At 35.2% G+C, this 17,861-nt stretch overlaps 2 protein-coding genes across 3 annotated transcripts in view; one reads left to right on the top strand and one right to left on the bottom strand.

Moving 5' to 3' along the window:
* Positions 1–5,558: 5,558 nt before the first annotated feature.
* Positions 5,559–8,336, top strand: TUBA3D_5 (Tubulin alpha-3C/D chain). Its single transcript, XM_051217084.1, has 4 exons — positions 5,559–5,616; positions 5,713–5,935; positions 6,964–7,378; positions 7,469–8,336. Exons 1-4 carry the CDS (start codon positions 5,614–5,616, stop codon positions 8,184–8,186), a joined length of 1,359 nt encoding a protein of 452 aa, XP_051072985.1. The 5' UTR covers positions 5,559–5,613; the 3' UTR covers positions 8,187–8,336.
* Positions 8,337–9,516: 1,180 nt separating this feature from the next.
* The window catches only part of SGPL1_4 (Sphingosine-1-phosphate lyase 1), a 40,319-nt gene continuing 31,974 nt past the window's right edge, over positions 9,517–17,861 (bottom strand). For both annotated transcript variants that reach the window (XM_051216966.1, XM_051216967.1), the window contains exons 6-7: positions 13,697–14,072; positions 9,517–10,590 (exon numbers count right to left, since the gene is read on the bottom strand). In XM_051216966.1, coding sequence (XP_051072983.1) covers positions 13,790–14,072 — 283 coding nt within the window. In that variant the 3' untranslated portion in view covers positions 9,517–10,590; positions 13,697–13,789. The remainder of the gene's footprint in view (positions 10,591–13,696; positions 14,073–17,861) is intronic.

Here is a 17,861-nt window from a genome sequence, read left to right as displayed (position 1 = left end):
GTCTGCATTTTCGTATGATTAAGGCCCTTTCACAATACCACAAAAGCTGGGTTAACATCAATCTGATGGCTTGTTCCAATCATGTGTTTGATAATATAGGATGATGGATGTTTATCACCTACCCATATTAGGTCATTCAATTCTATTTGTTTCTACAACCATTTAGGTACATGTTCACACACTCTAATTTTGAGATCACGATTACTCTTCACAATTTATGTGTGGTCACACACACAATGAAATTAGTAAACACAATGGGATGTGACGCAGTCGTTTTGTCGTCTTTTGAGTGTTCGATGCAGTATTAACCTTGTTGTTTCCTTGATAATGACAGTTGCTGCACAATATGTCGTTCTAATGACTGATTTAAGCCTTTGCTTCAATAAAAGGCTATTTCACTCACCTCCAAATGCTAAGGTGATGTAGATAGGCCATTTTTTCTATCAAGGCTATAGTGGGTCTCACAACACAACGACATTTACATCTATTTACGAATTTTACAGGATGACCATTCCCCATCAATGTTTTGTTTAACAAGCTAACATCGTCGTCAATAGCATGGTTTGTGCAAATACGATCAAGTCTGTTAAATAGGTCCTTGATCAAAACCCGTTTATATTGCACTGAGCAGTAACTACAATAACCAATGTATGGACCTATTCAAATTGGTTTCCTAAACATGGATCGTTTAAATTGAACCGTCTTCTCGTCTACTTATAAGTATATCCAAGAAAGGGAGCTGGTCGTTCTTCTCCTCTTCACATGATACATTGATGTGATTTTCGAGGGTGTTAAGTTTATTCAATAAACAATTCATATCGTCCTCTCTTTCACAGATAACTAAGATGTCATCCACAAATCTCTGATAAAGAAACGTGTTTTCAACGAGGTCTTCAGTTAGATTTTCAACATGTATCATCAACACATGTGCTAATAATGGTTCAAGCAAACTAACCATAACAACCCTATCGATCTGGCAAAAGTATTCACCTTCAAAAGTGAACTGGACTTTGCCAGTGCATAATGGTGGTAAAGCTTTAAGGATTTTCGAAGGGCTAGGTAATTTAGGGTTGTTCAAATATATGTAGTCACATGATATATCGATAGTCATTATCAAAGATACATTTGTGAACAAGGAATTCACATCAAATGAACACATTGTCATTCCTTTGATATTAATATCATCTAAATGACCAACTGATTCAAATGGATCCTTTAGAAATTACTTAGATAAAGATCTTGAGATAGGATCCAGAATGTCAGAAATGTAGTGAGCTGTTGTGCCACGTAGTTCTAATGATCTTCGTCGACTTATTGCACTATTCTAGTCTTTTTATTCATGCCGTTACTGACATATATGCCCAACCAGTTTCTCAAGTGTATCGTTGAGCACGCTTGGTACATGTGTAAACGCTAGTATGTATGTGTCTGAATAACTTACTTGTAACCCTTTTATACGTATAAATATTTCATCACTGATTGCCTACGGAGTAGACATATCAGTTTTCTCAGCTTCTTGCTTGTCTCTCTGGGTAAGTGCTTATCTGCAATAAATTTATCCAGTGCGGTTCCCTTCCTCTCACTTGTCAACAAACCAACTGGTAACAAAGATTTCATCTCTCTGCCCAAGGCCGTTAGACTCAGTTCGAACCCGCGCACTTCTAGCCTCAATGTTAAACAAGTGAGCCTATCGTGTCAAGGTATGAACTTAAATCAAAAAGAATTATCTTCTATATGTCGTTGGGAAGACAGAGTAACGATATAACAATCCGACGGATGTCATCTTAGATATTATCTAAATGACCGAAAATAATTTTAATACGATCATTGTTAATGATAGGACCACTCTTAAAACAATACCACGTAAAAAGAAACCTGTTTAAAGTAGCTCTTACCTTATATACTACTTTAAACCATTTAATATTTCCTCTGGAAGTTGAAGGGTTTCGACATCATGTGGGGAAGGACAAGTTCCTTAAAAACTTATTGCACTAACGCTACTTCTAAGTCAGAAGAGCAATGAAAATTACTTAATTATTTACGCTTAGTATCCTTCATAGAGGAGCATGGGCCGCCCACCAGTATTCTCCATCCCAATCTCTAGTGATTTTCCAGTTGCTATTCATCCTTCTGATGTCTGCTTCCAATTTTCCACGCAGTGTGTTCCTCTTGAACAAAATGTGGAGCATGTTTGCGGATACTTCTATCTCTGACTGTAACGCTTCAGCTAGTACGTTTCCTGGTCCTTCTGCTTTCCCACACTTGACTTGTCTGATGGCCATCTTGATTTATTCGATTGTTGGTGTGGTGACATCTAAAGGAATGTGTGTGTGCTGCTTCGATGTCCAGTGGGTTCAGTGTGGCTGGTTTATTCAAGAGCTCTTCACAATGCTATACCCACTTGTTCGACCGTTCTTTAATCTCAGTGATTGGCTGGCTTTATCTGTCTTTGACTGGTCGCTGTGATTTACTATATTTCCCTGCTAGTTTTTTTGTTGAGTCATATAGTTGTCTTATATTTTCTTCTCTTATAGATTTTCCGCAGCAACTGCTAGGTCTTCTAATGATCCTGTTCATTCACCTGTTCGCGTCTGACTATTTGATCTGTTCCTTGGCTTTATATGGTAATTAGAATTATTCGAGCCGACGTACTAACTAAAAATTCCCGAAACAGTGTAATTTAGGGCTTGCAGAACAAGACGAGCACAAATAAACGGATTATATTTGGAATTGGTGATAAACCCTCAATCAAGTACGAAAAAATCATCAGTTAATACAAATACCACACCTTCTCTGTTCTGGTTCGGCTGTTGTTAATTGCTGTCTTCTTGTTCTTCTTTTCCTGAATCTTCTCCAGTGTTTCAATGGAGATCCATTCTTAATGATAATTCTAGTGGCCCAAAACCGCTTGTCATGTTGAAGTTAGTTTTTCTTTGATATCTTTCCAGTTGTCCTTCATAGGAACTCTTTTTTCATTAAGTAGATCTTCTAAGGCTGAGAACTTGTTGTTGAGGGCCATCTTGAATTCGTTGAGTTTGTCAGGATCTCGGAAAGATGCTGTATTGAACCTCTGTTGGTGGGTGCATAACACTGTATAACATTCATTGTGTTCCCTTCCTTACATGCTTCCAGTGATGCTTTGATGATTGTGGATCCATGGAGCATGTTCTTCTTCATGACTAGAGTAGGAGAGCATCTCTTTTGAGTTCAATCTTTTCTGTCTAGGTTTAGTCCAACAATTTGCATTTTCTCATTTCTGAAGCCAATTTATTTGTCGTCTGCTTTAAATACCTATGAAATGGAATTTACCTTCTGCTTCGTGCTTCATAATAGAATCTATGTAATCGTATATTTTGTTAAAGAGAACCACCAATTTGTATCTCCTCATTTCCTTAGATATTTGATTTGTTCTCCCCGTCTCTTATATTTTTCTGACATTCCGTGTACCCATATTAATTGTTGTTCTGGTTGTTAGAATGGCCATCGACCTCGTGACTTCCGAAGAATCTCATAATTCTTTCTTCAACTGCCAGGACAGAGTTTATATAATTTAAAATTTTTTTCTGGCAAGCGTCATTTTAACAAGGTTATTTTATACGAAATGTGGTTTCCGATCCCATGCCCAACCCTATTTTATTTACACGGGTTTGGTCCCGCAGTAACTATAGATGGGTTACAAGTGGAGTTAGCAGCTTATGTAGGTTCATTGAATTCCTGCACAATGTGGTAGACTAGAATAACTACTCAAATATCAATGGAAATGAGATGATACAATCTGTCTCTTTTCGAAATAGGTGAAATACACAAAATATAATCCTGAAAGAAAGTACTTACCCCAGAAAAGTAGTCATTGTATTCTGAACATGAAGTAAAGAATACCTACACTCGACGAAGTGCAATCCCTGTATTCATTTCAGTGCATTAACTTTGTTGATTACGATAAAGCATTTGACAGTGTGGATAGGAAGAATTTGTGGGATCGTCTCCGACACTAAAAGCATTGTTAGCACCAACCAAATTACACTTGGTGGAGAAGCTCTATATGAGATGTAAGTTTTCACATATCTGGAGTGCAACATTGATTTATATATGAAGACACGAATTTTCAATGCAAGTACTGCATTTCTGTAATTGAGGAACATCTGTAACCCAGATCATTCGCCACCCAAGATTAATCGGAAATCTTAACACAAACGTTAACACAGTTTGATTGTATGGAGCTGAAACTTTAAGAACAACATCAATCATCGTCAAAAAGAACAGCTATTCATAAACAGCTGTCTACATAAGATGCTCCAGATCCATTGGTCATAGGCTATCAACAATAATCTACTGTAGTCGTGAACAAATCAAGTTACAGTTAAGTAGGAAATTCGGAAAGCTGTTACTGGTGAACGGGACACACATTGTGGAAACCATGAAACTGAACCATAGGCCAAACTCTAACTTGGAATCCTCAATAGGAAAAGAAAATAGATAGACTAAAGAACAAATGGAGCTTTGAGTCAGAGGCAGACATCAATATCACTAATAGTAGTTGGTAACAACTAGAAAGTAGTGTCCTGAACATATTTGATTGGAGATCCCTCATCAGTTGGTTTTGATCATGTAAGTAAATAGGTCACTTATTTGTTACCCGATCATAACTAAACAGAAAAATTCCAGTAGAGTAAGGACTGCAATCATAGAAGGATCACAACTGTAGGTAAATGAAGAAGAAGAGGAATTTACATACGTTAAATATTTTCACAAGATGATATCAATTAGAGAATGGCATTTATACTGGTTATATACATGTCATATATAACAGTCATAGACTTGAGACAATCCTTAAAAATCATTCCAAATGTGTAATACTTTCAGAATACATAATTGAATTGACACGAGAGAAAAAGAAAGAGCTAATTATTATTGGATATTGAGAGGAAATATTTACTTTGAAGAAGTGGCTCACATTAAGTCACAATACGTCAGAAATACAACTTTTCTACTCATTGAGATTTAACTATAAACTTATTGATTATTAATCTACATTTCAAACTTCAGTCGTTTCGTTACAGTCATCGCTACAGTCATTTAATGCCAACTATTTTAAGATTGAGACAACAAAGCATTATCGTTCTTGAGGAGCTAAGTTATTCACCATGGTTCATTCGAGTCAATATCTGGAACTCTGTGCATGATCTAGTTGAGTGACGTGTCTTAATGGTACGTCTACGTAAGGCATCAGTAGATTAAGGGTCATAAAATGTTAAGTTATATGGTAAATGATCAGAGATCCTACTATGCTTCCCGATTTCTTCGAGTCATACATTTACAAATCCTTTGTAAATTTCTTTAAATAAATTAACTAAAATAAATTTACTGTTTGTTTCACAGCACCAACACTACGGTTTCTACAGTAATTACTTTAGGTGCAAAAACCTACAAGCACACCTCTGAATCCAACCAATAATAATCATGCACTCAACAGCTAGCGTTATGGTAACCGTATTTATTGTTATGACAACAAAATACTCATTCACAGTATATAAACAGTTGAGAAGTTGATCACTTTTAATTTAAAGTCGTTCCCAGTCTTGATAGCTTTGTCTGAAATTAGCTTAATCAAAAATGGTAAGTTGGTTTATTGCTGTCTTCTGCCTTATTAACCTATGTAAACTAAAAATGTGTTTCACAACAAACATGTTTTTTAACCTCACACTACATTAGCGTGAATGTATTTCAATACACGTTGGTCAAGCTGGTGTACAAATTGGTAATGCTTGTTGGGAGTTATATTGTCTTGAGCATGGTATTCAACCTGATGGTCAGATGCCTTCGGATAAAACAATCGGAGGCGGTGATGACTCATTCAATACCTTCTTTAGTGAAACAGGAGCTGGTAAACACGTTCCACGTGCAGTTTTTGTGGATTTGGAACCAACAGTTGTAGGTAAGTAATTGTATGATATTTTGATACATTATGACTTAAAAATAAAAGCCGCTCTTTATAGGTCAGAATTAACATAAACCGTTCAATATGACCTTCTATACCGTTGATTATCTTGACATTTTGTGGACACACAATGTACAATTACATGGTTTATTTTTTATTTTATTCCCGTGCAGCTTTTCCTTTATAATTACTTCACATCCATCTACCTTCTTTAGGCAATAAAATAATACGGAAGTTGACCATTTCGAACCTTATTTAAACTTGTTTTATGATTGATTGTTTCAGCTTACTGTACCTAACCTAGAAAGTAAAAGATTTAATGCTCCTTAATATGATCAATTTTAGTTTGAATACAACGTGCTCTTATCCTAGTTATGGTATTTTCATTATTCTGGTTGTTAGATTTAAATCTATGTAAACTCTTGTTAATCAATTAACTAATCAGGTGTACCACAGCTAATATACTGCTTTTAGGGTATACTTAAATTGTAGTAGAATGATTCTATTTTCCATCTACATTAATCCAGTTACAGGTGACGTTATGAGATGGTGGAGAAGATTTGTAGCTCAGGTGGATGATTTTGGTGGAGTTTTGTTCTCTGAGCTAAATGGTTTGGTCGTGGAGCTTTCATCGTTCTTCTGAACGACATCATCAGCACAAACTTCAGGTAGAATCATGTATTAAGTATGTCTAGGCCAGCACTATTCCTTTTCACCAAAATGTATAAAAAGAAACAAATTATCTCAGGGCTGTTACAGTGTTCGAACCTAATTTTAAAACAATAAGAGTGACCACCAGATCTCAACTTTATTAAAATCGTAATCACTGAGCAAATTACTGACAACGAGTTTGAGCATTGCGAAAGGGATAAAAAAATTTTCATGAGCGCTGGAGTGGATGTAGAAATTAAATTTACACCACTGTTGTTTTAAAGTTGTTCTAAAAATATAAATTCTCCCATAGCCTATAGTTGATAATAATAATAATAATAATTGAAAATTGGAATTGTTTCTATATTTTCTAGATGAAGTTCGTACGGGTACATATAGACAACTATTTCATCCGGAACAACTGATAACAGGGAAGGAAGACGCAGCTAACAATTACGCTAGAGGCCATTATACAATTGGTAAAGAAATTGTTGATCTGGTACTCGATCGTATTCGTAAATTAGCGGATCAATGTACTGGCCTACAAGGTTTCTTACTTTTTCATTCATTCGGTGGTGGTACTGGCTCCGGTTTTACATCTTTACTTATGGAACGTTTAAGCGTAGATTATGGGAAAAAATCTAAGCTAGAGTTTGCAATCTATCCAGCTCCTCAGATTTCCACTGCTGTTGTAGAACCTTATAACTCAATCTTGACTACTCACACCACATTGGAACATTCTGATTGTGCTTTTATGGTGGATAATGAAGCTATTTACGATATATGCAGGTAGATTTATAGTTTAGTTATTTGGTTACTTTTTTTGGAGACCATCATTTTAGCAAAATATTAAATTTTTTTATTACTGCTACATTTTAGACGTAATTTGGACATCGAACGACCAACTTATACCAATCTGAACCGCCTAATCGGACAAATCGTCAGTTCAATAACAGCATCACTTCGATTTGATGGTGCACTGAACGTTGACTTGACAGAATTTCAAACTAATCTGGTGCCGTATCCTCGTATTCATTTTCCTTTAGCTACTTATGCACCAGTTATTTCTGCTGAGAAGGCATATCATGAACAGTTAAGCGTGGCAGAGATTACTAATGCTTGTTTTGAACCCGCTAACCAAATGGTGAAATGTGATCCACGTCATGGAAAGTATATGGCTTGCTGTATGTTATATCGTGGAGATGTTGTGCCTAAAGATGTCAATGCTGCCATAGCTACAATAAAGACTAAGAGAACAATTCAATTTGTAGACTGGTGTCCAACTGGTTTCAAAGTTGGTATTAACTATCAACCACCAACTGTTGTACCAGGTGGTGACTTAGCCAAAGTTCAAAGAGCTGTCTGTATGTTAAGCAACACCACAGCTATTGCAGAAGCTTGGGCACGTCTAGATCATAAATTTGATTTGATGTATGCTAAAAGAGCATTTGTACATTGGTATGTCGGTGAAGGTATGGAAGAAGGTGAATTTTCGGAAGCTCGTGAAGATTTAGCAGCTTTAGAAAAAGATTATGAAGAAGTTGGTGTTGACAGTGTCGATGCTGAAGGTGAAAATGAAGAAGGTGAAGAATATTAGTTCTTTTTTTGAAAATGAATTCTCTGAAGTCATAAATTAAAAAAATATCTAAATAAATAAACAGTAGGTCATATTACACTACTTGTACTTTGCTCCTCAAAATGTGATTGTGTATAAAAATAAAAATAAAGAACTCTTTAGTTACTGACCGATTGTACTACAAAATGATTATTTAAATCAGCCCTTTTAAAATTAACTAATGGTTAAGCTAGTAAAGAATAATTTTGATAGTGTAAAGATATCTAATCCAGAAGAGAATATAGTCGTTCGTCTTAGCTTGCTTGCCAAATAGATACAATTTCGAATTCGCATAGATTATAATCTATACGTTTATAGTGAGTACGATATCTCTAGATTATAGAAATAAAATCCTATAGTAAACATTTACGATTTCGAGTAAGTCAGAATAAATGTTTATTATTGCTAAACAAAGGACATTAACTTATCGTATACTATAAGACAGTTAAAGAGCATACAGATCAATCAGATTCAAATAAGTTCTACACTTCTTCCGGTCTACTAATCAGATAGAAACTAAAATGTCACTGGTTACAGTTATTCAGTAGATAGTTTATTCGCTTAAATCAATTATGAAGTAACACTAATGTAATACCTTGTATAAAAATGCAACGTTCGTTTAATTAAAATACTAGTTCTGTTAAGTCTATCGAAGCGTTCAAGTTACCCGGTTGAAATACACGCAAAACCGAAGTTTCCAAAACAACGATTTGTCTACAATAGCGGTTCTTTATTAAATAATACACAAAATTTAGTTACAAACCTCAACTTGTGAGGTGTCTGGACCGTTTAAACGCGTCCTTCAAGTATGAAAATAAAAAGGCTTCGACAGTACAAAGGACAGTTAATAGCTGTGTTTAAATTTGATAACAGTTTACGAACAACCGAAACCCGAACCAAGAGCAAACAATATGGAAACTGTTGCGTTTAAACAAATGCAAAAAACTGTGGATAAAGGCTACAGCGATTAAGATACAGTAATTATAATGATAAATACAATGATAAGTACAATAAACGTTATAAATATATGTGAACATTTCAAAATATTACAACATAAGTGTGAAAATTGTTGGAAATACAACTGCTTACTGAATATAAATAAGTAGTATAAGACAATATACAAAAGAGTGGGAAGGGAGCGAGTAGGAACAATGTAAGACAAACTTAACAAGTTCAAAAAATAAATTTATCTAGTTTTAATTAGTTAAATCTACTGTTGAATTATTATGAGTAAGATAAATTGAGGAAATACATTTAATTTAATTGAGACTATTCATATTCAAGTTTTTATTCAATCTTATCACTCCTATGTTATTCTCTTTGAAAAACTACTTTATAGATGTTAATAACATCTAGATATAAATAAACGGAAATGTTGAACTCCAATTATTATGTTAAGATTGAATCAAGTTATTTTCCTTTACTTATAATATAATTGTCTAACTCTATTAGTAAAATGGCTGATTTTACAATTCAATTACAATATCATTGATTATAATGTAAAATATAAAACTTAAAACTTTTTGGTTCGACAACAAGAGATACACTAGCGGAAATTACGCTAATTCTTATCATACCAGTTTGATAGGATTTTAGCTGATTATAAGTCAGTTAAAGCTAGACCACCATGGAAAATCTGAAAGTACTAGATGGCCGTTTCATTCTATTGTGTGACCCCTTAGCACTGCGGATCTACGATCCCACCTCACCAGATTCGAACCCAGGACCTATCAGTCTCAAACGCTATGTCATAACATTTTTACAAACAGAATGAGAATTCCCCCCTTCCAAAAAAATTATCAATAAGAATCTATTGCCAAAATTGTTCTATGCATTATTTATTCATTGAAAAGCAAACCAAAATAAGAGAATGAGAACTACACTGATATAAATAGAATCATAAGCGCTGTATAGAATCAATTATCTTATTTAGAAACTGGATTTATAATAAACAATTCCACTCTAACATAATGAATCAACCATAAATAAACAAAATTGTTGTTTTAATCAAATCATATAATAGTTACAAGTGTACAATACAAATGGGTGAAATGAATAAACATAGAAGAACTAGATAGTTAACTAATTACTATTATTATTATTATTATTATTATTATTATTATTTTTATTGAAAATCAATTAATTGTTACCTGGAAGGAGCTGGAAAGGATTGCCCAGGACAGGGTTGGATGGCGAATGCTGGTGAGCGGCCTATGTTCCTTCACGAGGAGTAATAGGCGTAAGTAAGTAAGTAAGTAAGTGAGTGTTCTAATGTAGTCGATACGACAACAATTGGAACGTTTATCAGATAGTTGAAGTGTTAATATGTAAATATTGAAGTACCAATAAGTGTATCAATCCAATATAGAGTGAAAAAAATCTATTCCTAGAGGAAAATTATAATAAAATGAAGATGCTTATCTCAGAAAATCATAAAACGTTTTATAAAAAACAATTATTTAATTAACTGCATAGGAGATTGGATAATTTTCACAGTTGAATATCGAATTGATCCTAGACAAACCAATATTAAAAACTTAAAAGCACTGGATAGTTGTTTAGTCCTAATATGGGATTCTTTAGTTGTGACCATACATAATCCACATCCAGGTATTAAAAGCTGGACACTAGCTGTTGTAAGATATTGTCTAACCTATTGACCAATGGTTAACTCCCGTATGCTGAAAATAATCTTTTTTTAACTAGTGACTAACTTTAGATTTAACTCTGCCTGGAGCCCCTCTGGAGCTACTGCCGATCCCAAACCCAGATAAAGGACGGGGGTTGGACATGGGGTTAGCGACCCCATCCCATAGAAAACTAACTCGCTAAAAAAACGATAACCGAAAAAATTATTCAAACTAATTAAACTCTGCCCTGGGAATCACAAGGTCTTCATTTAGAAGAGTTATGACACCCCGTGGTGAAAGCCGAGTTCTTACGGAAGTCACGAGGCCGATGCCCCTTCTCACAGCCAGAGCAACCATTTATTTAGGTACATGGAATGCTCGTACAATGTGGGAGACCAGAAGAGTCTTCCAAATTGCTGCAGAAATGAGGAGATACAACCTGGAGGTGCTTGGGATCAGTGAAACACATTCGACGCAAGTTGGATAACAACGACTAGCTTCAGGGGAGCTTCTGTTATACTCTGGCCATGAAGAAGAAAATGTCCCACATACACGAGGAGTTGCATTGATGCTGTCCAAACGAGCACAAAATGCACTTATAGGATGGGAATCTCATGGACCAAGGATCATCAAAGCCCCCTTCAAAACAAAGAAAGAGGGCATTTCAATGAACATCACCCAATGCTATGCGCCTACCAACAACTACAATGAAAACGTTAAAGACCGATTGCGATGGCTTCCGCAATGTGTAAAAGGCGCACTCGTAAACCATGTGGCAAATTCGATGGGATATTGTAGATAACCTTAAAAGCTTTATTCAATTCAACTTGATGACCTGATTAAAACTTCTATTCTCTCTCACTTGGTTAACACAGGTCATCAATTGGAATTGAATAAAGCTTTTAAGGTTATCTACAATATCCCATCAAATTTGCCACAAGGTATACGAATGCGCCTTTTGCACATTGCGGAAGCCATCGCAATCAATGTTCAGAAACTTGATCTTTGCATTCAAAAGAGATTTGTACAACCACTTTCTCTGCCCTGGCCAACAGTATAAGATTTCCTTCAAAAGAACTATTTTTCATACTTCTTCCACTTGTTGTTTTTCTTTAACTTTTGTAATTTTGTTTCTGTTGCTTTTGAACTTTATAACTTTTCAACATTCATCTCTTGATTCTTATGTAACTACTATTCTATTGACCATCCATTAAAAAAATTCTGTTCCTTCTCTCTTTTTAATATATTACTCAAGGCAGCAACTTCTTGATTTAGTAATTACTTTGAATATTATTAATCGTCTTTCTTCCAATTACTCAATGGTAATCTAAATGTCACTATGTAATTATTACGTAACGTATCCACTCGATGAGTATTATATCATTATTGTAAATCATACTTATGTATATTAGTGTAGAGCCATGATGAAAAACTAATTGAAAAGAAACTTCTTCGCTCAATTCGTCCCCTCCTTATTTACAAAATTTTATTACGGCTTTTCTTCGGGATACTGACAAACTTAACAAATTCAAGATAGTCCTCAGCAATAGATTTCAGGCCTTTCATGATCTACTCAATGGAGAGGGAACTACTATGGAGAGCAACTGGAAAGGGATCAAAGAAGCAATCACTTCAACATGTCATGAGGTTCTGGGCCACAAGAAGCACCATCACAAGGAATGGATCACTGTTGATACACTGAATGAGATTCAAGAAAGTAGGAACGAGAAGGCAGCAATCAATACCAGTCGAACAAGAGCAGAGAAAGCCAAGGCGCAAGGTGAGTACACAGAAGTAAACAGGCAGGTGAATAGGAGCATCAGAGCCGATAATTATATCTCATACAATCATTTCATAGATAGAAGATCAGCCATTTGTGAGAATAGGAGTGACAGAAATAATAAAGTCACTAAAATAATGTGTAAATCGATGTTTATGTAAATTACTGATCATCTATTAGATTAAAGATGGTAGAAACTCAAAGACAAACACATAAAAAATATCAGTATCAGTATTATTTTAATATTTAAATTCACAAGTCGATATAAGATAGACCACCATATTGAAGACCTGGAAGTCACTGATAAAAGTGCATAGAAAAGTTTAAAAGAAAACAACAACATCTGATTGTATTAGAATAACATGTTTTATAAACAGAATTTCCAACAATGATTTCCAACGCCCCCAAATGCCCTGGTATGGCCGAGAGTGGGGTAGGCCCGCCCTCCCTCTCAAAATGCCCTCACACGGCCACACGTATACAGCCTCTGCCAGGGAAGTCCTACTCACTGCCTTCTCGTGGCGGGGGTATTATTTACGAAAATAAGAGGATGAAAAGCGAATGTACGGCGCTTTAACTGGATCCCAAACCAATGGTGCACATGGGCTCCAGTATCCTGCGGGAACAAATGGCATATGAACCAATCGTTGGTCACCGGCTACCATGGGACTACATCTCCTTACGATGCTCCACTGTCTTGTGGATCAGACCTTCAGGTAGAATGCTCGGGGAGTGGTCCCCCAAGAAAACCACCTGTTTCGGTCTGGGCACCAGGGTTGTATCACAGCCCCCACACACACAAATATGGTGTGGCACATATATATTTGGTGCCCTCTTGTACCAATATTTATTTGTTGAAATAAATAAATAACTAATAAATTTCCAACAAAAAGTAGGCTGAATAGGGGTGTGATAAAAATTGCTGTTACCAATTTTTTAATGACGTCTTAAAAATGGTTTTAATATTACTAACAACAACAACAACAACAATTGACACCGTCAGTTTTATTATCACCAAGCTAATTTGACTTTTTTGATGATAATATAAAGATGTCTTCTAAAATTATTTATAGATAACTAACCTTTAGTTATGTTATTTCCCTGTTTTTATCAATTCGTTTGACATCTTTCACGCATTTAATTATCCCTGTTGTTGTTATTGTCGTTGTTGTTCATCAGTGGTCTTCCTTCATAGATGTTTTAAGAGTATTGTGTTTATTGTTTGCACCATATTTGGCTAAAATTCCAAGAACCGGTTGATTATATAACATAGAAGTAGTTTGATCTAGATTAAATTTCGAATGTGGTGGTACGGATAGGAATCTGGGTGTGGAATTTCTTAAATTTATTTTTTGATGAATTTCACTGTCCTTTTTATTGTTTGTTAATGTTGTATTCATTGAATTCTCATGTTGATGTATATTATAATCGTTGAATTTCGATAAATTATTCATCTTACTGTAGTACATAAGTTAGATCAAAAAAATGTGAAAAGAGTAAAATGAAAGATTGCATGAAATTTAAGCAAATCGTTTTTGATAATCATGAAAAAGAATTATGTTAGATGCGCACTGCTGAGGAGTCCCACAATAGGATGGAATGGCTGTCCAGTGCTTCCAGGTTATCAATGGTGGTCTAACATCAATCAGTTCACGATCTCAATCAAAAACGTAATAATCTCCACAACCCTATACTGATAATTACCATGTGCTCACCAGTGACTAGCTTCGTGAGGGAATTCTCGGAATCCTAATAAGAAGCCATGACCAGTGGAGCTAATCCGCGTGGGGTAGAGACAGGTATCTACCTCAGTACAATGGAAAACAGTCGCAAAATCTTGTGAATTAGATGAGGATAGACAATAACACTATTGGATGCCGGCCGGTTCAGTGGTCTAGAGGTTAACCATTCACATGTGAGACTAAAGGCCCTGGGTTCGAATCAAGCGAACTGGATCGAGGATGCAAGCTGCCGAGGAGTCACACAATAGGACGCAATGGCCATCCAGTACTTCCAGGTTTTCTATGGTGTTCTAGCTTTAATTGAGTCATGAATTCAACTACAAAACTACTAAAATCTCCACAAAACCACTTCTGATAATAATTACAGTTCATTATATATTCTGTTGTATTGAAATTGTTGTTAGAATGTGACTAGCAAAAGACAGTTTCAGGTCACCGAAAATGGCTTAATTCCAATAAAGCATTTGTAGTGAAAATGTAAATATATATAAAAAATTTGTCCCTATTTGTTTTGATTTTAGTTCAAAATAAAACAATTGTACATGAAGTCAACATTGTAGGTTGTATTTTTTTCACTTCATTGCAACGGATTCGAAATACTTGAATGGTAATAAGGGCCCAGACATTTTAGCAAAGATTGGTTACACTTTCAAAAATAAGAAATAAATTAAAAACTCGAATATTTAGAGATGTACAGAGAAGGGTAGGTTGCAGTGTTATGCGATGTATGAACAGTCAATGGATTACAATTACGTTTCGGATAAAGCTAAGGGAGGTGAGAAATACTCAATCTATATGTTAAAATATCGAGCAGCTTGATTAACAGATGCAGCTACATTGAAAACCGGTTTATCATACCCAGATCAAATTCCAGTTGTTAATCAAATTTAAACATCATTCACGGAGCATATAACATGACAATCACACATCCTTGCTAAATCCAATTTCCTTGAAATCAGTTATCAACCTCTTGATATGTTGGGAATTCAACAAACACAAACATCCCTTTTAATAGATTATATTCAAGCTGCTTGAAATAGGCGTACGAGATAACATGACTAGAGTAATAACAATAATAAATTCACTTGGTATTGTTTTACTTGAATCTTCCCACTCATGTTTAGGACTGAAATCGATCAGTCTCTTATTAGCATATGTGCATACTGTGCGTATTACCTCAATATTGCCTTAATTTACAAGCATTATACGCAAAGATGGATAGTGACTAGCAGTGGAGTCCAGTTTGATGCGCGTTTCGTCCTAAGTGGGACTCGTCAGCTGGATGTACCTGCATCTGAGAGAGTTGATGTTCACTCTGGGACTCGGACCCAATACCGTTTGCTTAAAACGCCATCGTGTTATCCACTTAGATACTGACTCCTGATAGCCACAAATTGTTACCAAATTCGAAAAACAACAGACTTGCTGAGAGTAGACTGTTCACCATAGATTTTGAAAAGTATGTTTTTGATTGTTCGTAAGATAAAGGGTCAGAAGGTAAATCAAACCTATTTCACACTATTAAAAATGTTATTCCCCGTTTCAATTATCTCTTTTATTAATATGGATTCTTTGATTGTCACCCTTATTAACGTGCGCCCAGTTCAATGACACTAATATATATATGGTTTTTTACTACCTCAACGCAGATGTTATGACGAATTGTATCGATTATTGAACAGAGTACAAAATGTTATTCGAAAATACTAATTAATCAACTAGATTGATTCTAATCAATCTTGAAAAACTCTTAATCCAAAATGTACGTTGAAGTGGCAATAAACAACAATTTATCCTTGACATTTTCCTGAATATGGTTATTGCTGGGGAAAACAATTTGCAATTTCGTTGAATTAAGTGATTTTTCTGAGAGATATAGGCATTCGAAAGTACTGTCACAGTTCCAAATGAATTTTATTCATGAATATTAAATTCAAGGAAGATGCGGTTGCAGAGATTCTAAAGAACAGACTATCTTTATCTCTAAGAAAAGTGTTTCATTCCTCGTTTGAATAAATTGGTTCCAACCTTTCCAACAGCCATAAAGTTAAAATGTGTTTCTGTTTGTGAACCACAGATTAACTGATAGTTTAGTACATAGTCGATTAAAAAGCATAAAACTGAATTAAGGTAATAATAATATGTGGTATTTAATAATGAGATTGATTTACCTGAACTCAGGTGAGTTACATGTCTTTCTTATAAAACGTTTCAGGAAGAAAATTATTCATTCGGAAACAATGAGATATTGTAATCATTATGTATAATATAAATGCGGTGATTAAGTACTTCGCAAACAATTATATTACCAACTATTTACTATAACGTTTTCAAACGTTGTATATTACTAAACTGCACCAATTTGTCATTTTATCTAGGTTTTATCTCTGAGATATCTATCAGTCAGTAAGGCATACTTTTCGATTCTATAAATACACGGATTTAAGTCAAATATACGTTCTTAAAATAGTTAAACACCAAATCAACTCTATGTTTAATCCCGGCGAGACTCTAATTTATGGATGAACCTTGGACGAATCTTAAATGACCTTGACAATTATTTGCCAATCAGAAGACAGTTAGTATAAAGTAAAAATGGATTATAAGAAACTAATGAATTACAGTGGATATTCTTCTTTTACATGATTTAAAAACTTGTTAAGATTTGATAAAGGTTCAGATGTTCTGAAATCATAATGCATACGGTATAGGAACTCGTCCATATGGCTCCATAATAGTCGTCCACTAGAGCTGTGGTACGGTCTTAAAAATTCTTTCAATCTCGACCACATGGATTCAATGTTGTTAGTATGAACGCCAGTAGTGTGGTCGACAAAATGACGTTTATGCACTACGACATGGTTGATATATCCAAGTCTATGAAGGCATCTATAAGCTCTCCAATCATCCGTATATACCGTAGTGCCCGGCTTCACATATTCCTGTATAATTGATATTATTGTGATTGCTTGCCGGTTTCTGACCCTCTGAAAATGCCCCTTTTGCGTTGATCGATCATAAATTCCAAGTACCTGTCAAGTATATTTACGGAAGTGCTACTTACCCAATCTTCCTTGATACTACGTCCCCTGTTGCATTTTCGCTTCCTCATTACTGTTTCATCTATCTCCACAATACTTCCTACTCCTCCGAATGATTGATGTAGACGTATCATTTTAAGTGCACATATGTCACGACAATACTCATACCACTGGACTGCTGAAGTTTCAGTAACATCTGCAAATGCCGCAGCCAGTGTTACTGGTGTCTTTATTATCCAATTTACAACTATTATCAAGATTTGTCTCAGTTTCAGTCGCGATCGAGCGAAGAAAGTTCCCGTCCGAGCAGATGTTGTCCTCCAACATAAAGAACAACGAAATACAATCTCATCACAATAGTCTGCACACTTTACTGCAGTCATTTGATAACCGCAGTCTCAGGAATAGGAACTTCTTAGTAGTCTCATCTCTTGTAGCCACTCAATAATCGCCTCTTTTCTAAA

This window comes from Schistosoma haematobium, chromosome 1 (assembly GCF_000699445.3).
Source record: "Schistosoma haematobium chromosome 1, whole genome shotgun sequence".
NCBI classification, from domain to species: domain Eukaryota; kingdom Metazoa; phylum Platyhelminthes; class Trematoda; order Strigeidida; family Schistosomatidae; genus Schistosoma; species Schistosoma haematobium.
Note: the sequence above shows the minus strand (reverse complement) of the source record. Positions and strands in the feature narration are given on the sequence as shown.